Here is a 25698-nt window from a genome sequence, read left to right on the forward strand (position 1 = left end):
CCGTCTTTACATACATATTCGGCTTACCATCAAAACTGCTATCTTGACTCTCAAAGTGTATTTTTAATATATTCAACCTTATTACCTTATAAATTGTTTTATTCAAATAATTATAATATAATTGTCATAGTAGTAGTCTTTTGTAATCATATTCAATTTTATAAAAGTCCAAGACAATTTAACTGTATCGATCAATTCAACATGTACAGAAACAGATATTTTCCCCAAAGTCGTTTCGATACATCAACCCAAGTACCCAACCTAGTGATTTTGACATTTGTTATTATATATAAAAAGTTAGGAAGGAAAAGCAAGAGAAATGAGTGGGTAAGAAAAGAATTTTAGGTCACTTTATCTTTTAACTTGATTGATCAAGCCAAGAACAAAGCACAAGAGAGGCAAATGATTGTTTTTTCTTTATGAAAATCGACATTATTGTATAAGTACAACTTTTAATGCATGATTTACATATCATTGTAATAAGGGCTTTTGTCCTATTCAATGTACAACTTTTAAAAAAGGAGGCCAGGAGAGTACCACTACCATATCCTTCAATCCACAAACCAAAAAATCTTTTATTTTTCAACAAATTTACAAAAAGAAATACATAATATATTTTCATCATTTTTATGTTTCAATCTATAGAGCATCTCATATATAATCATATTTCAAAACAATTTCATATGAAAATACGAAAGTAAAATAATCATATAAATGTGCCATGTGGGCATGAATACATCCATATGCCTTCAAAATTACATATTTATATATACTTTTTTTAATGGATATATATATTTATATACTATATGACATACAAATATATATCATAAACCTTTCATCCATTACCAATATTACCAACAGTTTTCCCCTTTCAACTCAATTTTTTCTCACTCAGAGTTCAAGTCCAGTGTGCTTGACTTTGACTCAAAGTCAAAGTCAAAGTCGTTCACATATTGACTATTCAAATCAAACCTCTCACTACCTTTCTGTAATCTTTTACCTTGACAATTCCCATCAGAAATTGTACTCCCACTTCTTTTCCTTCCATTCCCGGAATCACCCATTCCATTCCTATCCATCAATTTCAAATCAAGATCATCGTTTTCCTTCCTTCCCCAACTCTCAGATGAAGTCAACGAGCTTTCCATTGACGACCCATTCCTAGTTTTTTTCACCTCTTTCTTTAACCTTGAATCCTCTACTTCGGTCAGCATGGATAAAGAACTCGGGCAGCCATTGTCCACCATTGAAACTAAATGAGAAAGCTCAGCTTTTGCTGCTTCAACTTCAATGGCGGATGAATTATACCCTGCAAGTGTGTCTTGTGCCTTTCTCAATACCGATTGTAAATACTTTCCTTGAGCTTCAATTCTCAGCTGTAAATGTCTTTGAACCTGAAAATTGAAAAATCCGATCGTTAGTTTACTACAGTTGTACCTCATGCATGTAAATTTGTACTTTCGGTTTTCACCTCTATTTGTTCGTGAAGTTTCCTTTGCACCTCCATTTGCATCTGTAAAGCCTCAGCAATCTTTAAGCTCCTGATACGATCAACATTCAACACTTTTATAAACTTTTCTTTCGGATTTTATATAAAGAGAATTTAAAGGTAAAAAGGTGAATTACTCGCTAATCTGATTTGGGTTTTCATCGTTATGATCGATACTCGTGATATCACTCCTATGATCATCTCCAAATTCTGTTATCAAAATCATTTGTTATTAATTAGAATGAAAAATCCAGCATTTTGGTTCAATGAATAAAGAATCAAACACGTATTTACTCACCTTCTTGAATATTTCCACTGCAAGCCGGCGATTGTTGAATCTTTCCTAATCTATATTTCTGCATAAATATACAAGAAAAACTTAGAATTGTAATAAAAATTGTTAATTTGTGAATGAATTGAGGCTAAAAGTACCTGTAAATGACTCTTTAGGTGGTACAAAGTAAGCCCATGAATACCCATTACTCTCATCAAAGATTTTGGTGTCGCTTCTGTAAGTGAAAAAAGATCGAAACTTTATGAAAACCCAACAACAAGATTTTATAAAAGAAGGTAATTTTGAGTAGAAACTCACTCTCTGGGCCTCCGAGTTGACTGACTGAGTCAACGAATCGTTGGTGAAGTTCAGAAGTCCATTTGAGTCTAGGCTTAGCATCACTGGATAAAACCAAATTCACTTCTTGATTTTGAATATTCTCATGAGCCATTTTTTTCAGTTTCTGAAATAGATAAAGAACAGAAGAAGTAATGAAACATAAAATAGGATTGATTCTTTATGAATTGAAGACTTGTTGTGTCTGAAATATGTGGCAGATGAGTGTAAGTCTTTTATAAATGGGAGAGGGGGGGTAGGGGGGGGGGGGTGAGGTAGGGGGGAGTTGGTTGATCTCACTCCATATCAGGAAACACCAGTGGGGTAATGTAAGGTGAGGGAATATATGCTCTCATGAGCTGTGTGTCTCTTACCTTTCTCTCAATTCACATTTCATTATCACCCACAAAACAAAACAAAAGAGAGAAAAAAAATAAAGTATTTTTTTATTCATTTTTCCTTTTGACTTGAACGGCATGAAGAGAATCTTTAATGGTGCAAAAACAAAGAAAGCAAAACACAGTTCCATTTGGAGTCTTAAAAGCAGCGAAAAAAGTGCATGATTTGGTTTTATCTTCATGTTTTTCCATTACCCACTCCTCAGTTTTCACACCCCACTCTCAAAATTAGCAAATGATAATCGAAAATCATCATTAGACTTTCATCGAACAAATGCCTTGCATTCAATCCAAGAATTGGTTTGGTTATTATTCGATGAACGTTAAGGATCAAATCCAAGATTTAGAGGACCCCTACCATGATGTTAATGGGTTTAACTTTCTAAATCTATAAGGAGTTTTGAGGAAAGGAGATTTACATTAGTGGGATGGATTATGGAATATGGATGAGTTAAATCTTTGATGGATTTATTTTTCTTTTTCTTTTTGGAGTTTGAAAGTGATGGCAAATGAGTTTTTCTTTTCTTTGATTTGGCTATTTTTGGTGGAAGATGTGGTGGGATTGGCGGATTCTCTTTGTTGCTTGTAGGCTTAGGGGAATCAAAGAATCCAACAATAGATTTTAGGACAAATTTCTTGTTTTTATGCTATCAACAACTATTTATATTTAAACAAAAGGAAAAGGATAAAGTGGTGAGGGAATAAACCAATTCATCAATGACTCATTATATAATTCAATCCTATGATCATGCCAACATATATATATTATATACATACATAAACACACATCCCAAAGGTAAAAGGATGGTGATCAATTACGAATTAAAAAAGGGTCTACTCAAAATGGTAATTTTAAGTACGTGTTATATTGATCAGGTAATCGTTAATATAATAATATAAGATGTCCCTATATGTCTATATGACTGTATCTTCTTCAACCTTTGATCAATTTATGATGGGTTTTTATTATTTATTTTACAGAGAAATTGAGTAATCTAACCTATATGAACAAATAATTTTCATAATCTGATAACAACAACCATTTTTTTTTATATAAATTTTATAAAATGACCGTTTACTCCGGAACGCGGTATTCCGGAATAGTTATGTTAAGGAGTTGGTAGTGGTTGGTAGGTATCCCGAACTAAAAAATATATTTCGGACTGTACTCCGGAATATACGGGCCTTCCAAAATGTTCTTCCAAAGAGGTAATATTAGGGCATTTGTGTGATTTTTGTTCTTCCACAATCCACAGGCAATATATTTCTTTGTCTTTGTTCCTCTATTGCAATATATTTCTTTGTATTTGTTCATCCACCCACAATGTTCTTTGATAGGTTTCGTATACTAAAAAAATGAGTATGTATAAGGATTTATTTCGAATGTCAGTTTCTAGTGGAGGGCAATGATAACGTATCAAGAGATCTGTGTAGTATATTGATCCATACTACACATGCTTTAGTGTAGATATAAACAATGATATCAACTTCGTTGGGTTAATCACGTTGATTGCTTCCAAGTCCAAGTTACACACTAATCAAATACGTCTATTTTTTCAATGTCTTGGATCAAATATAGTTATGCAGATTCTTGATGATAGCGATATCATATATTTTCTTAGTTTTGTCTTCTAACACAATATAACTGTTTGTTGTTAATAATGTTATTGAAAGTGGTATTCATCGATTTCGTGGGGAAAATCGGTCTGGTGGAAGTAGGTCTTTGTGACAGCTGGAAAATTTTGGATCAAGCAAGGTCTAAATTGTAATTGTGTATAAGTGAATCCACAACGTAACTTTGTTGCAATAAAACTGACAAAAAAGGCATTATTTGTATACGTAAATAATTGTAATGATCCCTTGAAAGCCAACAAGTTAGAGCATAAATCATGAATTAAAATTTGATTTAGAGTTTTCGCCCTAGTACCCCACCAACCTAGTGATTTCGGTTTGCCTAGGACCGAAATCACCCTTTAGTGGGTAACCCCAAATCCAAAATCACATGAAACCACTAGAACCGAAATCCTGCCTAGATCGAGAACCCCCTTGACCGAGAACCCCTAGACCGAGAACCCACTAGAACGAAGACCCTAGTGTTCTTGGTCTCTTTTGGACCGAAATCAAAGTGATCTCGGTTGATGAATGGAGCTTTCGGCTAGAAAAGTAGATAAGGAAAGTTGACTTTGTGATTTGATATTTCACCCTTTTCCAATAATAAAGTTTACCCAACAAGTATCCAAGCATTTACCCAACAGATAACAATGCAAATGTCACCTCACCTTCCCTCCTTATCTTTGGATGAGATCACCCCATAAACCCCCACCCTTTTTATATTCACTTCTGTTTACTCCAAATCCTCTCAAAGAACCAAGTCCAAGCCTCTAAGGATTAAATCTCCAAGTTTATTCTTAGAATTTTGGGTAATATCATCTTCAAAGAGTTCATCAACCACATTCAAGTGTTTAGGCTTGAAAATCTTCACATCATCTCTTCAAACAACCCAAACCCACTCAATGTGAATTCATACCCCCAGATTTTCGAGTTTTCATGTTTTACAGGGGGGGGGAGTATACATAAAAATTTGTTTATCACTCAAATGCTTGCATGTTTCATCTTTATGCTAGATAAAAGACATTATTTGCATGAGATATGGTTATCACTAGATTTCATACAACTATTTGTGATATATTAGTTTTGAAATGCAAAACTAACCAAAAATAAAACATAATCTATGTTATAGAATCATAAGAAACATTATGATTTGCAAAACTACATGGTTTATGAATCTTTTTACCAAAATATAGCTTTTTAACAAAATGGAGTACATTATAGTTATTTCACTATTTTGTGGGTTAAAACCCAAAAATATGATGTTGACCTTACATTTTGAAACTAGACAAGATAATTACTATGTATTTATATAAATGATTATATAAATAGTCTCAACAAACAAACAAGATAAACTATAAATGGTATAGTTTGGGAGTCACAAACACTACATTATCATTTCAGAAGAAACATATAATTATTTAAAGGTATAATTATGTAATGCTCATTTCAGGTATCTTTTTCTTTTCAGAATTTTAGGGTTTTAGACCGAAACTCGACGAGTTGGGGAGCTCCAACTCATCGAGTAAAGATCATTGTGGGACGCGGGATTTAGGACCTACTCGACGAGTTGGAAGGCCCACCTCGACGAGTAGGTGTTGTAAAGAAAAACCTTAAATTTTAGGGTTTGCACCCTATATAATCTCCTTAAAACCTTGAGGCTAACCTTTCATCAGCCTCCAAACCCTAAGAACATTAGTGCCAAACCCTAATCCCCATTTCCTCTCATATTGTGAGCAAGAGTGACTTTTAGAGTTTAAGAAAAAGAAGATAGTGAGAAGAAGGAGGAGATCCAGCAAACAAGGCCTTCACTCTTGAGCTTGACCATCTTTTGGACTATTTTAAGCATTCAAGATTCGATTTTTATCTTAGAATATGACTAGATCTTGAGTCTACTCATCATTTCCCATCATTCTTGTTGATTGCATGCATGAGGTTCATAAAGTTTGCAACTTTATGAATCTCCAGGGCAAAATGGTCCCATGGTGGGCTAGATCTAGCTTTTGGTCAAGCATGGATGCCATGCATGGATTTTAGAGTATATTTTCCCTTTTTGTCCATTTTGACTTCAAGACATGCATTGGACATGCATGTCCATAAAGCCTCCATATTTGGAACGTTTTGAGGATTAGAACCTCTTCTAGAAGGGAGGGATTTCAGATCCCTAGAGTCTTGAACCACATGGCTAAGCTTTTGAGCTTTCCAACCTTCGTCAAGGGCTTTAGAGCATTCAGAGTGGTTCTAGAGGATAAAGTTGGAAACTTTATCCTTCTAGACACCTTTAGGTTTCAGATCTAAGCCCTAAAATCCCTACAATTGATGTATCATCGGAATAAGAAAACAGGGGGGACTCGACGAGTTTCCCTGGCAACTCGACGAGTTGGATCGGGTTCCCCCGTCTATTGGATATCAAGTGAACTCATTGAGTTGATGAGACAACTCAACGAATTGGCTAGGGTTTGTCCCAGTTTTCTAGACTCTAAAGGAACTCGACGAGTTGCTAGATGCACTCGATGAGTTAGGGTCAACATGGACTGTTGACCTTGACTGTTGACTTGGACTTTGACCAGGGTTGACCAAGTTTGACTTTGAGGGTATTTATGGCATTTCAGGATTTTGACAAGTTATTCACATGATGATTATAGGCAGTTGAGTTGGAGCTGCATGTTGGGACTAATCTGATCTTGTCTTATCAATTTAGCATTCTTGAGAGGTAAGTCTCCTCACCATACCAATGGGTCGAAGGCACCAAGGCCGACCCATTTTATGATATGTAGTACACTAGTTGAACTATGTGGCATGTTAGTTGGTTATGTGCTAGGAGGTATGCTAGTTGTATATGTGTTATGCTTGTATGGAAGACCATGGGAGAGCCTATAACACTTGGATGTAAGACCATGTGGAAAGCCCATGGCTTTCCTACTAAAGACCATGGGAGAGCCCATGACACTTGTATGTAAGACCATGTGGAGAGCCCATGACATTCCTATTAAAGATCATGGGAGAGCCCATGGAACCTAGGTGTAAGACCATGTGGGGAGCCCATGACATCCCGGAGTAAATCCCCGGGGGGAGCCTACGACATCCCTATATGTTGTATACGTGGCTTATGTGGGTTATGTAGCTTTTATAGCTAATATGGATTATGTGATTATGTGGATTGTGTGGGGTATGCTCTGGGGAACTCACTAAGCATTAGCTTATAGTTTGTTGATTTCTTTCAGGTACTTCTGAGCCTAAGGGCAAGGGCAAGGCTTGATGACGTGGCATGCACTCTCCGACACTTGATTTGATGGGGCACTCTGATATTTGAAATAAAATTGTTGATGTTATGAATTTGAAAACAATTGTTATTTAGATTTGTGGTTTATGGGAAATGTTTTGACTATTTAAAAAAGAAAATTTTCTTTTGAAAATTGGGTCGTTACAAGTTGGTATCAGAGCCTTGGTTTGAGGGATTCGGACACACTCTCGGGTGTGTTAGGACTCAAACTAAGGAAATGGTAAAATTGTTTTCAAAAATAAATAAATAAATAAATAAAAGTTAAAAACTTCTTAAAATGGAAAAGAGGAGAGTGCAATGCGCGTGATCGGCTGAGCCAAGTAAGTAGTTTCTCAATATGTTAGCCATGTTATACTGATATTTGAGTTATGATAGTCGGATGGATTTTGCTATGTGTATGCTTCTAAAATTGTATACGGTTAGGAGCTTATAGCCATAAAATGATTGATTTGGCATTATTTCCTGTTCCTTGTTTGGTTGTGGTCCTAGGGTAGAATCTATAATTCGAAAGTCTATTTGATCCTTTTCTGTGTATAATTTGCATGCATAAAGGCAACCTGTTATGATTGGTCTGATTTCTGGTTTGATGTGGGTAGATCAAATCTTAGGATAACCTAGGATTTGAGTTATGTTGTAGCATGTGAGATATGGTTTGTTTTAGGACGAATTAGAGTTATCAGGTAGAACCTTGGGGAAGGTACAGGTAGGTGTGAAAGGTAGTATTGAGCATGTACTACTGAAAGCACATGACTTGTACCCAAACTGATGTTAGATATTGAGATTCATTTCACCTACGTATCTGCAAATTGCTTTGTTGGTTACATGGTTAGTGGGTTGTGTGAACCTAGTCATATTCTTCCTTCAAGGGAATCTATCATCTTGCTTGGAGATTACACAGATCAAGGGTATATGTAGAGTGGGTTTGGTGTTCAGTTCATAGGGGCTGAAGTGGGTTTCAATGCAGGTGGTGATGATTCGTTCGACAGGGTGTTTCAAGGTGGTGTACGGTAGAGATGGGTGTGTTTATGGTGGAAGAATGACGTAATGGTTTCAAGTTCTGATGATGAATATAGTGGCAACCAGTCTTGGTCTTGTGGTTTTTTCGATTTCAGAAGGGTTGTGCAGTGGTTTTTGCTCTTGGCTGGTGGTAGCAACGGGTAAGTAGGTGTCAGCGTCCGGTGGAGTTGATGAATAGGGGATAAGGTGGTGAGTGTGGCTAGTGGTGTTTTTGAGGTCCAATGTTTAAGGTGGAAGTTCGATGGTGGCTATGGAGGAAAAGGAGGCCCGACGGTGGGTGTTGGCTGTGAAGAATATGGTTGGTGAAGGTGTAAATACTCTTATTTGTTATTGATGAATGAGTAAGAAAAGTGCCAAATAAGCAATAAATAAGCCAAGTCATTAAAAAATGGCATGTCATTAGTTTACCTAAGGTAAGAGGTTATCAAGAATGTTTTATGTTAACAAATGTACACTTTAGTGATATTTTGTTTACAAATTATATAACTCAATGATATTTTTTGCACTGAAAAAACAACAATGATATTTTGCTAGAAAACAAAATTGTATTCTTCTTATGATCGACTAATATTTTATAATAAAAGTTCAATACATATCGATTGAAGGCAAACGGGCAACAAGCTGCGCCGCTAGCCATTTCTGGATGACAAAACCAATTCTTTTGAAAACAATATTTGTGGATCTAGGAGATATGACATTAGAATGCATGACCCGTTGGACTCTATTGAGGAGCTCCAGCGCCTTTGGTGCGAGAAAACCAAATGTATTGAATGCAAAAGGTACAAACACATGTTGATTTTCTATACATGCATTCTCGTGATTTACAACTTTGCACGCAACGGCTTTGAAAGCGGCATGTCCAGCTGTGAAACCCCCACTCCCCAAACCAACGAGAGGAGATACCCCAGTAAGATCCACGCACGCATGCTTCCCTCCTATCCATCCAAAGACCAAAATGTCCGTCGGTCTAAGTGTGAACCTTCCATCCTGCGGGTCCGTCAAAAAGTTCACCGGCGCTTCTTTCTTCACAGAAATACCAGCACGCCGACAAGCATCAAAGAGAACATCCCGAACCATATCATGTCTGTGCTTGAAACCAAAAAGCTCTCTACAATGAACCGCGTGTTCCCCAAATGTATCCAAACATGTTTTTGGATAGGTAGATACCGAGTATGCATGTATAATTATATATACTCAGAAAAAGGATTCAATAATGTAAAAGGAGTATCGTGCGTTATGTACTTAGTTAATATAATTTATGATGATCTTTAAATTGCAATTTCTATATACATAACTAAAAAGGTATTTTTCGTAAAAGATGTTTCTATATTCAGTCATATAAGAGGGTCCACGATGCTTTCATATCATGCCAATTCTTGATAATTGAGGAACCTTTAGTGTCAAATTTATAGTTTACAAATGTCGTTTGTGAGTCGATCCGATTAAATGTTATCTAAGTTATCTATATTTTTTTAAGAGTTTTACGGTATTTGAGTTTATCTTTATTAATGCTAATATCAATATAAATTATTAATTCATTGCCTCGTAGATTTGCAAAGAAAATTCCAAAGTTATATATGTATGCTTCTTGAAACGATTGTTTTGAATCTCCCTATCAGATTTTTTATATCGAATTTACGAATGTGCCCATGTAGCCAATGATTCTAAACATTCTTTCCTATTGAAAAAGCAATCACAAAGAAGAAATTTGGAAAAGGAAAAGGAAAAGGAAAAGAAGATAAATAAAGTAAAACCCTACACATATGCAAATATTATTCCAAAGGAAACATGTTTACTTTTCTTTTTACAAGTCTCCGTCCAATTTTCCAAGGTAAAGAAAAAATTGTGTAATGATAACACACCATAATAGGTAAAGGTCATAAGACCTTCATAAGAATTATGAAGTTGAATACTCATATTTTGGTTTGGTTACAAGTCAAAATTAAGGATGCAAGTTTGAACTTTGTACTTTCATATTTCATAGAAAAAAAATTCATTTTATAAGCAGCAAAATAGACAAATTAGTTAACAGGTTCAAACCACTTTGGATCGGCCTCCTGGCATTTTTCTTATCTTTTAAGATATGTAATGTGTCCATTTTAAACATTTTTGTATTTTATATATTTGACACATTATCAAATGGGCCGGTCTTAGACATATGTGGGGAGTGCGACCGCACATGGTAAATGTCATGCAGGAGACATTATTTTATTTATTTATTTTATGTATGTTAGTATTAGTGACAAATTATAACAATTAGTTACAGATAGTGACAAATTAATGACATATTAGCGATGGATCAATGATAATTTTGTTTTGATTATTTTTATAACAAATATCGATTTATCGTATTATTAATGAATTTTTCTTATATAAAATAAAAGTTATATTTAAGGATCCATATTTACTTTTTGTACATGATTTCAAAGTAAACGGACCGGTTTGTTTATCAATAACATACAACTTGTTTCTATACAAACTCTTTATACGCACTTGAAAATTATAAAAGGAAAACAGTATAGGAATACGGGAATGAACAAGCCATATCCCTGTTGGGTTCATGTTTGAATTTTTCAAATGATTCTAGATATTTTTGAGTAAGATGTTAAGTTGGTGTCATGGTTTCAAGACTGTAATGGAATTTCACGAGGGTGTAATTTGTTTGTCTAAATTGTTCATTCCAAAAACCCAAGATCCAAAATTTGTAAAAGATCATAGACCTATTAGTCTTTTATAAGACACCTATATAATATTATTGATAAAGTTTTGTCTAATAGGTTATCGAGTGTTATTGCAGATGTTGTGAACAAGAATCATTATTATGCTTTTATCAAAGGTTGTCAAAATTTAAATGGTGTGTTGATGTTGAATGAAGTCATATGATGGTATTAAGATTGATATTTGAAGTAGACTTTAAGAATATATAAAACATAACTCGTTATCTTTGGATTACTTGGATGAAATATTCTAAAAATGGGTTTTGTTTCAAAATGGAGAAGTTGGAGTCGGGCTTGTCTAGAATCCTCTATCGCTTCAATTTTTGTAAATGTGTCTCTAACGAAAGAGTTTCAAAATTGAAGGGTTCTTCGTCAAGGTGATCCCCTTTTATATTTAATTTTCATAATTATTATGGAAGACCTTCACATAGCTTAAAAGAATCTAGTATGAAGAGGGCGATTAGAGGAGCTAAAAATGGGTGATGAACTTGTGCTTAGGACTGAAATTTATTAAAACTAGTAAGAGGCTGAAAAAAATTACAAATAATTAAAATCCAAGATTGGTTTTGGTAGCTAAGAAACCTAACCGGCTTTATATATAGATTTCCAATAAAAAGATCAATGAAAATATGTTATTATTATGAAACGGTTGATGTTCGTTCAACGGTTCAAGGGTTTGAAGACAATTTACAGAATAGGTCACTGTAGTTTAAAAAAAAACCCAAAATATAGTTAATAATTTGATTCTTTTTTGACATAGGTGGTCCTTGTGCTTTTGAAAACATTGCACGTAAGTCGTTATGGCTCACTATGTTTGTCTTTTGTTGTTAGTATATGTAAAAATATACTTTACTTATTTTTTCATTTGTTTATATATTTTATTGGGAAAATTACATGAATGATTCTTATGCTTTTTGGTTGTCTTGGAACTTATAAATAATTTTTAACTTGGGCCATCGGTAAGGTTTGTTTTTATTGCGGTTTTAGTCCCTAATAAATTTAAAAAGACTAAGTTACCCTTCTTGTATTTCTTTTTCCTTTTTAATATCCCAAATTCCAAATTAAAAAAAAAAAAAATAGGTCCCATGATCACTCTCTTTCCGAATCTTTTCCTCTTCCCCTATCTCATGTCCCTCCCATTCCTCACTGCACCCCATATCTTGCTGGAAAAGTCATCGGACGGAAAAATCACCCATACACATACAAGGAACATTTTCCAGTACATCAACCACAACCACATTTATCAAGCCATACTTATCGGTAAACAAATCGTTAGTTTTCTTACACAACAAGAACTATAAAATCCAAATTTATTCCCTTTTACGCAATCAAATTTATCTGATAAACCCATACAAATAACATTTTCCATTGCATCAACCAATTATGCCCCATGTCTTTATCTCTATCTGCTTAATTATATAAACCATATATATAAAACAAGATATAATACATATTCAGGGAGAAGAGTTAAAAAGATTGATTAGATTTACTTATTTCTTCCAAATAACGCTTTTAGAAACATCACCATCGTGACATATTTCTCATGGTTTCTCCATCCAGATCAAATTCATGTTGACTGGTTTCTTGCCAGAAATCTCGTCAAACCGTTCGTTTATGTAACATCCATAAAATTACATAAAAATTTAAACTTTTTCAAACCAACCAGTACATAATTGTTTACATCGTAGTTTTCAATACATGTTTAACATCAGAGTTTTTTTTTTTTTTTTTTTTTTTTCCAAAATCACAAAACAGAACATGAGGAGGTGCACGATCAAGCCTTTGTCTTCCTACGATCATCTCAAGTACCTGAAACATAATCCAAAACTGTAAGCTCAAAGCTTAGTGAGTCCCCCCAAAGTACCAACACAACATATAACACATATACAATAACATCATACTATGAGTCCAATCAATCATCGGGTTGGAATACCCCATGCCCCTTAACCATCGGGTTGGAATGCCAACATACCATGGGTCTAATCAACCATTAGGTTGGAATACCCCAGGCCCCTCGACCAGCGGGTTGGAATGCCAATATACTATAGGTCCAATCATCCTCAGATGGAATACCTTAGGCCCTCAACCATCGGGTTTGAATGTCTCGGCTTGTTGGCTTACGCACAAAGCAATGAAGCCTCAACCACCGACCAAACATGTGTACATAATACAAATAAGCATACCATTAACCAGCCAACAAAAAAAATAAACAGATCTTACAGATCACTAGGCATAGAATCATCCAATCTACCAGGATACCGATCAAACATATTTCAACAGCACAAAACATGCATAATAGGATATCAATCCAAGGGTCGGCATTGGTGCCTTCAACCCCAAAAGTACAATGAGGAAAACTCATCACACAAGTTGAACTGAACTGACAAGGTCCGACTCCGAATCTCAGCTGTCTACTCAAAGCCTACATCTACCAAGTGACCAATTCCATCAAAATACCAAAAATACCCAAAATACCCCTCAAAAGTCAAACTTGGTCAAACATAGTTAAACTCCAAAAATTGATTAAGTCAATCCAACCGAGCTATCTCAATATTGGTTGTTTAATGCGAGTACATGGGGCGTACTCTAGAGGTACGCTCAGCGTATGCAAGCCTCACATTGACTAATTACAAGGGAGTTGACCGAGTACGCGGGGCGTACTCCCTTCTATGCGGGACGTACCCTCGCAAAGCCCATAACTTCATTAAGTGTTTAATGTCTAAAGCACTTAAGCCCGAACTTCAGATTCATGGTCCTAATGCACCCTAGAGTCATAAAGTCTCTAAATTTATGACTTTACATGTCCAACAAGTCCTTAATACATGGTCTTAATTCATTAAGACGTTCCACAAGATGCATGAGACACTTCTAGCCATTAGGACCTCATTTTTATGACTAAGGACCCCTCTAAGGGTCTGAAAGGACAACTCAAAACATCCTGAACATGTCATGCTCAAGATAGAGCATTTGGGACCAAAAAGAAGCATAAAAAGACCCAATAAAGAGATCTAGCAAACAAGTCATCAAGGTGTGAACTTTATACCTTGGAATGATGGAGAAAAGGCGAAAACTTCCAGATCCAAGCCTTGTTTTAAGCTTCCAAGCTCCTTGATGAAACTTCTTCTTCCTTGAACACACAAAAAACACACTCTTTAGCTCAAAACACACTCACTAAGGGTTAAGGTTTGCCAAAGACGACTCAAAGGGTATGGAGGCTGAAAAGGTGGGGTGAAATGAGCCATAATGATGCTTATATACCACCCAAACCCTTAAAATTAGGGGTTTCTCCTGACAAAAGTACGCCTTGCATACATAAGTGTATGCCCAACGTACTAGGGCGCGCCTTAGTACGCGCAACGTACCCTTATGTACGCTCAGCGTACTCATCCTGCTCAAATTTCCAAATTGTCACAAGGCTTCAAGTCTCACTCATGGACTTAGGGACTAAAATGTCAAATGATAAAACAATAGGGATGAATTTAGAAGTGCCTGAATCTCGGGATGTTACAGTTCATAAATTAGAACCTATTTTTTTCTAGATTACTATCACTAGAGAGGGGGAGAGAGAGGGGGGGGGGAGAGAGAGAGAGAGAGAGAGAGAGAGAGAGAGAGAGAGAAAGAAAAGGAGAGTGTGAAAGAAACAAAAATAGGTGAGATTCTTGTGCAGATCTGTAGGCGATAGTCCTATTAGTCGGGGTTGAAAATCGATAGGACAAGAAACATGGGTGAGACTTCTGCTCCTCGGAAAAACTCAAGAATTAATTAACATTTCGGCGAGGTTGCTCAAGAAGAAGCATGTAGATCGAAGATCTTCCACTTCTCTAGTAAAGACATATAGAAAATGTTGGTGTTAGCGAAAGGCTAGGGTGAGCACGTGAGAGTGAGGCGTTTTTCCGATGAAGGCGATTTCCGATGATGGTGTTTTTCTGATGAGAGAAGGAGGAAGGAGAAGGAAGATGGTGGTATAGCACACTGAAAGATGGTACAAGTCAGGACAAATGGGTGAGTGGTGCTTGGGACCCATATATTTTCTAAAACAATTTTATTTTGAAAAAGTACATAATAAAAATATATTAAGGGTGTTCTGGATATTTTAAGTCGGTTAGGGACCAAAGTCGTAAAAAAATAAAATCAAAGGGATGGTTCGGGTGAAAAAAATATTTAAGGACCAAGTACACAGACTATCCCAAAGCATAGGGAACATTTGTGTAATTTACCCTATTTTATTTTATTCTTTTGTTATTAGGAGTGGCTTTGTATAAGAGGTGACATACATGCATGCAGTGAAAAAAAGGATATATATATATATATATATATATAGTTAGGATCGTATATCACCACGAAATATTGTGTGAATGTGTGACTAGTTCTGGACCAATCATTTGATAGGGATATAATATTAATGTTAACTATATTTATTTATGGTAAAAAAATTAAATTAATTAATACCCTCTAAAATAGGAATATCAGTTTCACCGTATAACAAAACAAAAATCACCATCGTCTCGTCTTAATCTCGCAGAAAACACATTGATCCCATTACCATTAACATCAGAGTCATAGCGCCGTTCGGAAAATTGAGCAACCACAAGGCCATTGTAGCACCCTCCCATCTCCAACTTCCGGTTGATAGCTTCAAGTGCTTCCGCAATCGGTATAACCCTAAGTTGTTGGGTTTTCAGAAATCCTACAACAACATCTTTGACCTTCGATTCTCTATCACGATTATGTTCTCCCTTATCTTTATATTCTTTATCCAATCAAAAACAAATCGACTTCCATAAATCATAGGCTTCAATAAATTTTCCTAGTAGGATACATTGGAGATATCTCATTATTGTCAAAGTTCAGGAAGCCCTTTATTCCTCCAATGTGGAATGGGTTGTTCACTCTTCTCTTTAAGAGCTTCTCAGAAAGAGTTGTAGTGCTCTAACAGCGCAAGTAGGCTATTCTGTACTATTCTCTATGTCCTTTACCATGGAGTAAATCTCGATTTCGTTTCAGTCTCATGGACTCAGTTAATCCAAAGCACAGTCTCCACCACCCGTCATGTTGAGATCTCATGTGCTCTCTTTTGGTCTATTGTGGTCAAACGAGCCCCAAGCCACTTCAAGGTTGTACAAATGGATGATTCGATAATTGCCGCCATTCTGATTTTGCAAACATCAACTTTTATGATCTCCGATCCGAGCAAGTTCAGATTTGTTAGTTCTATTCTAGAAGCCATGTTGGTAAAAGTTTCCACAAACAATGCGATTCTGAACGAATATTGCAAGTTACCTGATTCTGGTGTTCACCCTATGACAGAGGAATTCCGAAAGGTCATGGAGGAGGGTAACAATCCAAAGAAGGGAGGTAAGAGAAAAGTGATAGCTTCTTCTTCTGAAGTAGTGAAAACTCCAAAGAAGATCAAAAGGCAGGCTAGGAAACCGATATCTCCATCTCCGGTTGCTCTGGAGGATTCGGAATCCCAAACGATTTTTGAAATTTGGGAGCATCCCAACGTTCAGAACGAAGTTGACGATATTGCTGCAACTTCAGAACCTATTCCTACTGACTCAATTCCGAAGGTATCCACTCCAGCTCCTTCTTCTGTTCCTTTTTCAGATGAGTTTCAGATGAACACTCCACCATCCTCACCTATGACAACAACATTTTCGATCTTCTCTATCCCTCTCCACCCAAGAATTTTGTTGGACTTTCACTTCCATATATATGTTCCTCTTTCTACCCTTTTCTTTACAGATTCAACTGCTGCCACAACAACAATCACTAGTACACCTGAAGTCACTATCACCAAGTCCGTTTCGGAGGAGGTACATACTTCTGGCATTCATGTCAACGTATCTGACATGGGGACATATGTCAATTTTAGTGTTACTATGGGTCTAGGCACCTCTACAACTTCTCTATTACATGACAATGATCTAGACATCCTTTTTGGCGATGACCTAGAAACCTTTACTGATTTCGTTTTTAGCCCCTTACAGTTTAATTTCAACAACGATGATGAAGATGCCCCTTTAACAAAAGGGCAATTCAAGCAGCTAAATTCAAAATTGGGTACTCTCTTGGAGTCTTCTAAATCTTCGTCTTCACCCAACTGGGAGTATTTGCTGACAACCCACAAGGCCACTGTGGAGTTGTTAATGAAGGTGAATGCAAAAGTCCTTGAAGATTCTACAAAGGCGATTAAAGCTTCTGAACAATCCATGTAACGACCCATAAATCAGGGGTAAAAAATTCGTTTTTATTATAGTAAAAACACAATTATCTTTTAAATCCAAGCATTCCAAAACATTGCTTAATTAAAACAGTTATCAAAGTTACGTCCCAAAATCACATAATGCGGAAAACACGGGTGTGTGCGTTGCGATTAAGCCATGCCCTTCCTTTCCAAACCAAAGATACCTGAAACCATAAAAAAACTGTAAGTACGAAGCTTAGTGAGTTCCCCATAGCATACCACACATAATCCACATAAGCCACATAACCACATAAACCATATCAATCACATAGGTCATATCAATCACATAAGCAACCTAAGCCATGCATAGGATGTCGTGGAAACCCTCCAAGGTCTTACACATATAATCACATTAACCGTATCAACTAGACAAGTCATGCATATAAACATATACGGATGTTTTGGGCTCCCTCCAGGGTCTTACTCAAGGATGCCATGGGCTCCCCACAGGGTCTTACCCCTCAGTGCCATGGGCTCCCCTATGGTCTTTAATAGGAAAGCCATGGGCTCCCTACATGGTCTTACATCCCAGTGTCATGGGCTCCCCCGTGGTCTTTTATAGGAAAGCCATGGGCTCCCACCATGGTCTTTAATAGGAAAGCCTTGGATCCCCCCATGGTCTTTAATAGGAAAGCCATGGGCTCTCTAGTCTGACATCCAAGTACCATGGGCTCCCCCATGATCTTTCATACAAGTATACCACATATACAACTAGCATACCTCCTAGCATATAACCAACTAACATGCCACATAACACTATATCAACTAGTGTACCACCTATCATAAAATGGGTTGGCCTTGGTGCCTTCTACCCATTGGTATGGTGAAAAGACTCACCTCACACTGCCGAAGTCCCGCGGATAAAACTCTAGCTGCTGGTTGATAGATTCACAAACTGTCAACATCAAAATAGCACCTAATTAATAATTGGGTTCCAATACATAGCCATAAGTCCATGCTTAGGGTAAAAATACTATTTTACACTTAACCTAACTTGGTCCAAAACCAAGGTCCAAAGACACACTCTGAAAGACCAAAAACCAATCAATGAACAAGGGCCCAACATATGGCCCCATTTTACAAATTGGGCGCAAACCTCTACATGGACTTATCTTATGGCCCAACCATTTATCCTAGCCCAAACATTTGGCATTCTGATGGTCCAATATCTCATAATCATTAAGGACCAATTATGGCCCACCTACCCAAGCCTCTCTACTGGGCCTTATCCTAAAGCCTAATAATTTCCTTAGTCCATAAACATGTTCCCCATTTGGCCCAATAAGAACCCAAACCCAATTAGGTTTTTCACATAAAATTAAGATTAGGGTTAAGTGTTCATACTTAACCCATTAAGGACTTAATCCATTAAGGACTTAATTCATTAAGTCCATTACTCCACTAGACCAAACTTACAATGTGGTCAAGCATAATTCAAAATTTCAAATCCAACGATCCAAACGCAGGTCCTGACAATCTAAAATACACATTTCCAAAATTAGGGTTTTCTAAACCCTAATTAGGGTTTCCAACCAAATCACAAAACCAATTAATCCAATATTTATGTTTTTACATTAGTTAAAGTCTAATCAATTCGGGTACCACCTACTACCACCTCGGGCAGTGGTGGTTGGCAGTGGTTCATGGTGGCAGCCACCACCTTACGGTGGTGGTGGTTATGATCTTGGGCCAAAGCAACACCAAAATCACTCCGGACATCAATCCAAACACACACGAAAGCCCACAGCCACCAGAGATGGTGGCTAGCCGTGGCGGAACAGTGGCAGAAGGTGGCGGCCACCACTTCACAATGGTGGTGGTGAGTTTTCTTCCGTTTATTGGCCAAGAAAAGATTCATACAACATTAACCCATGAAATATGTTGATACACACACAACCACCCTCCCCACGGTGGTTGGTGGCAGCAACGAAGTGACAAAAGACGGTAGTGGGTGGCGGTGGGTTTTCTGGTCAATAATGCACATCCTACACCACCACTTCCAAAAACAACCTACAAGGCGACAGAAACACCACCATAGCTAAAAGAATCGGTTACAGAGGCCGGCAACGGCAGTAGCAACGTACACCAAGTTCAACCCACAGAAATGAACGAAGAAAAAGGAAAATGGGCGGCGAGTGTTCTTACCGAGATCCTTCCGGTCGTTCGCGACTCCGGTATCGGTGATCACAACTTCCTTCACTGGTCTCGTGTCACTTCCGGCTTCTCACTACATCTCCAGCGGCAAGGCTATCGTGGTGGTGCTCCACAACGAGGTAGTAGGCGGAAAAAGGGTGGCGATACAAGCGGCGGCTGTAGAGAATATACTAGGGTTAGGGTTACATGTATCCAAAAACGGGAGGGAAGGGAATGACGGGTTTAAGTTTCGTGTTCCTTTCAAACTGATAAACGAAATTGACACAACTAGGCCCTCCCATTCACAATCTTTTCTACTCGAGTCCAATATTTACCCTTTAGCCATCAACATTCCAACTTTCAATTTAAGTCCAATATTTTACCAAACATCCCCTGACTTCTGCAAAACTTTACAAAATAAATCCTGGAATTACACTTTAACCTCCGAAAATCCAAATTATATCATTTGGCTCCCCGAAACTAACACTCCGCTAAATATTATTGATTTTGGCTATAAAATAATAATAATAATTACATTTCAGGGATTTATAGTTTATTATTTATTTAATTAATTTAAACGAAATGTTACAATCTATTTCCGAAACGACCGCAAAAGTCGAAAAACCATCTCAAGAGGTGAAAGACTTTATGTTTGAGTTTGAACAGCGACCGGATCCAACACCAAATTTGTGAACAAAGTCATCGTTGGGTTTCGTAATTCATTACAGACTGAGAAGGAGGCTCATTTTGTTGTTCGTTCGACAATAAAGGTTGACAATGCTGAACTCAACACCTTGTTCTCACCAAGATCGAAAAATTGCAAGAGGACATGGCCATAGAAAATTAGATCATGGATCAATTTGCTGAAAATACTCACAAGGCCAAGGTCCTTTCGGTAAAGTTGCAATATGCCAAAAAGCATATGGACGATTTGGAATATGAGAAAATAGTTGTTAAGAGCTGTGTTTCGAAAATAAATATGTATATGCAACATCTTGTCGAGACTCATGACTATGTGTTTACTGTCTCTGTTTGGCAACATCTTTTGGATAAACTTCAACAAATTTTTGCCATGTTAAATCAAATAGAAGGTGTTTTGGGAAGTGGTGCTCTTCCGAAACATGAGGAGAAGATAAAGGAGAACCTAAAGCAAAGCAAACCATCGGTGAGCATGAACATGACCAAAAACCAAAAGCTAATGATCAGAAGGGTAATGAAGCTTCTACATTAAATAAAGGCAAAGAGAAACTCATCGATGAGGATGAAGAAGAAGAAGAAGAGCTTTCTGAATCCGAGAAGCTCGTTCGGAAAAAGAGAGACAAAGAGTTGGATGATCTTCTGAAATTTCCTATGGAGTTGGAAGCACAGGAAGCGAAGGCTAAAATTGCAAAAGTGACACTTGAAAATCAGAAGTCACTCTTCCCTCCTTGGTTGATTAAAATAATTCAGAAGGAAGTTATTGATAATCCAAGTGTTTATTGGCTTGAGCCTGCAGTATCTTTTGAGCTGAATAATGAAGTAGATTCGCAATTTGATTTTCCTATTACACCTAGGGCTTTTCTGTTTCAATGTTTTGAGAAGATAGAAAAGTCTCTAATTTCTGACAATGAGGTGAATCTGAAACTCTTCAATTTCTACTTGAAGTATGCAAAGCCTTAGTATCAGTCTTAAAGACTAAAGAGGATTGTAGGGTTGATGGTTTGCTCGGTTGTGCCTACTGAAGATTTTATGAACATAAGGTTCAAGGGGTTTTAGAGAACTAATAAAGTATTGGATGAATTTACCTTGGCAGACCTGTTGTTTATGAATCCATACAAATGGATCTCATTGTTCAACATTTTCATGAAGGATGAGAAGAAATACGAACCCATCTGCAAAAGATCCTCATCTGGTATGTCTTAGAGATTGCGAAGATGGATATGGGAATAACGTTGTTGTTACAGAAAAGGACCATTTTGGAACAAGAAGAGCAGCCTCAAGATGTTAAGAAGATGAAGCTAGGAGTTAATCAGAAAGAGGACTGGAGTGTTGCGTATTCTTGAAAATTTGGTGAAAAGGTTCAGAAAAATGTGTTCTTTCTGAGAGACAAACATCTTTACTCAACCTCTTCTCTGAAGACTATTCTCACAATGGTTAAAACTTGCAAGGCGAACTTTGCTATGGATCTGAAATGCTTTTCGGATATGATTTCTTGGTATATCAGTGTCCGAAGCGTACTTCTGAAATTGATGCCCAAACTTTTCAACGCGCTGAGAAGGAAAGAGTGTAGACTCTCCTTCGAAATTTAACATAAAGGCGGAGATTGTTGGGTTTACTAATGTCATGTCAAATATGTCCTAGTATAGTCTTAATTATTCCGAGATGGGCCTGTCCATTCTTGTTTTGGTCTTTCTAGTCTTAGCCTATATATAGTGCATGCATGTAACATTAAGGTTAATTCTTTTTACGTTTTAGCAACCTTAACAGCCGTTTTTACGCTCTTACAGAGAAGTTCTTGTGAAATCTTCTAGTGCTGTTTAAGCTAAGCATTCAACACTTGTTTGATCTTCATTGTTCTTGTCTTTAATTCACACTCTTTAATATAGAATCTTTCGATCTTATTATTGTTTCTACAGTTGGATATCTTCTAATGTGATTATTTTGTTTATGTGTATAATCATATGTTATTTATGTATACCTTTCTCTAGTGTCTTCTTTAATATTTTATCAGTTTTTTGCTCCCAAGTAACTTTTCTTCTTCTGGTTTAGTCTTATCAGAGATGTGTAAATAAAGATATAATCAGAAAATTACACACGATTAAACAAGTATTATAAATATAGCATATAATGTTCATAACATATGATAATCATATCTTATGTGATATATTTTGTGTATATTACAAATGGTAATCACATGTGATTAAATGTAACAACAGAGAAATTTCCGTTAATGACTATCATAGAATTTGGCACAGACAATTTGAAGCAATAGAGTTTTAAAGGAATAAATCATATTACATATCAAGTATACTCTTGCTTAATAAAACGAATAATAGGCTAAAAAGTGAGTGACCAAAAGTCGTACGGTTATTAATTACGGTTAATGTATTTGGAAAAGTACACGATAATGTGGTCCCAAGGATATAAACATTATAAAAATCGAAATTCGATAGGAGTAGTTATGATTTTAAAAAAAAATCAACAACGTAGTTAGCGTTATTAACGTCAAAATAATAACTAGAGATCGGTTAAGTTTTGGCTAAAATCATTAAAAGGAAAGTCGTAGTACTCCAAAATAGGAACTTTGAGATGAAGAAGGTCAAAAACAGAATCCGTATAAAAAACATATGATTTTTGAAAAAAATATAAAATACGAGATAAAAATGAAAGTTAAAATTAGCCAACGCAACCTTAAGGAAATTAGCCAACAAGGTGCGTCGTGCGCATATGCACTATAAATAGAAGTGATCACTTCATGGATTCCACACCCAAAAACTCAGAAACATCTCTCTCTTTGTTGATTTTTTCGACATCATTATCACATTTTGGATGGCATGAAGCTTCGAATGCGGTAGCCAGAATCTTCACAATCATGCTTCTAGGGTGAGTTCATGACCCCATTTTACTATTTTAAAAGGTTTTACGGGGGAGGAGGGAATACATGCTTATCTAACTGCTTGATCAAAATATATTTTATAATAATATATTTATTAGTTTATATAAGTCATGAAACTATAAGATAATATGCCCATAGATACATTGCCTAGTTGTAAGCTATAATATTATACCTAGTAGTTATGCTGCCCGGTATACTAAGAAAAAATTATGCCTGGTTGTTATGACTGAATTCCTAGGATAACTTAGTACCTAGAATTAAAGTTGGCCAAGTATAAGGATATGCACAGTACGTTGTTGTTACACTACCTAAATATCCTGTTTTTAAATAATAATAATTAGGATATATATATATATATATATATATATATATATATATATATATATATATATATAAGGATAATCATGAAATATACAAATAATAATTATCATATATAAAGTATATAAATATATAGTGATAATTATAGAAAATGATTTCATTAAGTAAAATAGTTAAGAAAAAAATAAAACACTTGAGGTTAATAAACATATGTTAGTGAGCTTTATTATTAATCCTTAGCCTAATTAAATTCGACTACCCCGAATCTATAATCATTAATCTTGAGAGATCCAGAAAGATATGTATAGATCTCTACGGGGCTTACACCCCCCACCTGCGATTGCTTGCCATAATCCCAACATGATAAAGTTATTTATATAAAAGTATTATTCGAAATCTGATGAAGCGTCGTGTGGGAAAAATATTAGTCCATAACAGCGATTATAAGAGCTCATGCTAATACTGTTCTAAGAACCTTAATAGTTGAGCTACCCAGAAGGATGCCTTCAACTAGTATATAATAGGTTAAGATTGGTAAATATTCTAATAAGAAAGAGAAAATATAAAATATTAAGATAGATAGTACATCTTAAAGAGAAGATTTATGAAACAAAAGAATTTCTAGAATTTATGAGATTGAAAACCTAGGAAACAAGAAACTTATCATATTCATAAACAAATGTCCTAAAAGTTTTAAAAAAGAGTTTTATCGATATATATATATATATATATATATATATATATATATATATATATATATATATATATATATATATATATAACTTGTGGACTCACTAACATCAAGTTGACGTTTTCAAAACCTCATGTATCACATGTGATTAACACATAATATGGGGTTTTATGTGTATAATCACATGTGATTAATGGATAAAAGTTGTTTTTCTAATCATATGCGATTTTATTCATATATTGTTAAAACTGTTATGATTATAAAAGATTTAAATTACATATGAATTCAATCACATGCTACAGAAACAAAGTGTTGTTTATGTTTATAATCATATTTGATTAATCTATAATAGTTTCTTTTCTAATCACAAGTGATTTTAATCATATTTAGCCAAAAAATAATGATAATTATATATTTATGTTCGTATATGATTTATTACATTCATCCATAATTTTTGCATCTTTCTTCTTTCTCGAAAAAAAAATTTCAAACGTTTTAATATTCTCTGCAAGTACAGATTGACTTTTATTTATCAAACATATGAATAACATAGCACTAAATCGAGAAAAAAGCGTTGATATTCGTCAAAATTGAATGTTATTGAACAAAAAACCTTAAAAATTTTGTTCGACGTCGAAAACTAGGGTTTTAGTTAAATAAAACTTTTTAAATAATGAGGATTTCGTATACAACGATACAAAAACTCGATAATCATGAAAATCGATTGATATCGAGGAAAAAACATCCAATAATAGTTCAAAAATACTTTGAATATGAACATTTAGTGTATAACAATAGAAAAACCTTCGATTATCTGTAAAATAAAGGTACATCGATAAAAAATATTCAATATTATTTAAAACAACTTTCATTACGCATATTTCGTCTACAATATTTGAAAAAACCTCTATTATCATTAAAATCATGCAATGTGCATTTTGATACCTTTTGATGTTGCGATTTCTATTTTGGATGACATTTTCTTTGATTTTGGGATCGATTCAGTGAAAAATCGATGAAATGATATGGTTTTCAGAAAAGAGAATCGAGGGTTTTCGGTGAGAGAGAATAGATGTTTTGGTTAGTAAGAATCTAGGAGTTGCGAGATTGAGTAATGTATGCAAACAATTTAACAGTTTTAAACATTTTATGATAATAACTATGTGATTTTTTGAAATTTTGGTGTTTGCATCCAAATATTTTTTTATTAATAAAAATATCACCTTGTAAAATTAAAGAAAGATATTGTGTTTTTGATTGAACGCATATATATATATATATATATATATATATATATATATATATATATATATATATATATATATATATATATATATATATATATATTTTTTATTCTCTTTTTGACAAACGTCACCGGCCTTATAATTAATATATTTTTTTGTTATGTGTCACCCTATTATGTCTCCTAATTAATGCATGTCATTTGTCAACATATTGATTCTCCATTTTAAATTTTAAATTTCTCACTCTAATTACATTAAATTAATAGCATTAAAATAAAAAATAAAATAAAATTAATACAAATTATAAAGTGATATAATTTTACATATTTATTTAAATCAATGATTATA

General features: G+C 35.3%; 1 protein-coding gene across 1 annotated transcript; it reads right to left on the bottom strand.

Moving 5' to 3' along the window:
- Positions 1–677: 677 nt before the first annotated feature.
- Positions 678–2318, bottom strand: LOC145101087 (myb family transcription factor PHL8-like). Its single transcript, XM_079038252.1, has 6 exons — positions 2082–2318; positions 1922–1998; positions 1788–1845; positions 1627–1699; positions 1472–1541; positions 678–1394 (listed from the first exon to the last, which is right to left on the bottom strand). Exons 1-6 carry the CDS (start codon positions 2212–2214, stop codon positions 888–890), a joined length of 918 nt encoding a protein of 305 aa, XP_078894378.1. The 5' UTR covers positions 2215–2318; the 3' UTR covers positions 678–887.
- Between the last annotated feature and the right edge of the window lie 23380 nt (positions 2319–25698).

Source organism: Lactuca serriola, chromosome 4 (assembly GCF_051521515.1).
Source record: "Lactuca serriola cultivar US96UC23 chromosome 4, Lser_US96UC23_V15, whole genome shotgun sequence".
NCBI lineage: Eukaryota > Viridiplantae > Streptophyta > Magnoliopsida > Asterales > Asteraceae > Lactuca > Lactuca serriola.

What these genes read in the sequence shown, in the direction of transcription:
- LOC145101087 (XM_079038252.1), bottom strand. Translation starts at nt 2,214, where the DNA reads ATGGCTCATGAGAATATTCAAAATCAAGAAGTGAATTTGGTTTTATCC. An exon ending in AACCCAAATCAGATTAGCGA is followed by an intron (nt 1,542 to 1,626) that starts GTAATTCACCTT and finishes TGATCGTATCAG; the next exon opens with GAGCTTAAAGATTGCTGAGG. An exon ending in AACTTCACGAACAAATAGAG is followed by an intron (nt 1,395 to 1,471) that starts GTGAAAACCGAA and finishes TTCAATTTTCAG; the next exon opens with GTTCAAAGACATTTACAGCT.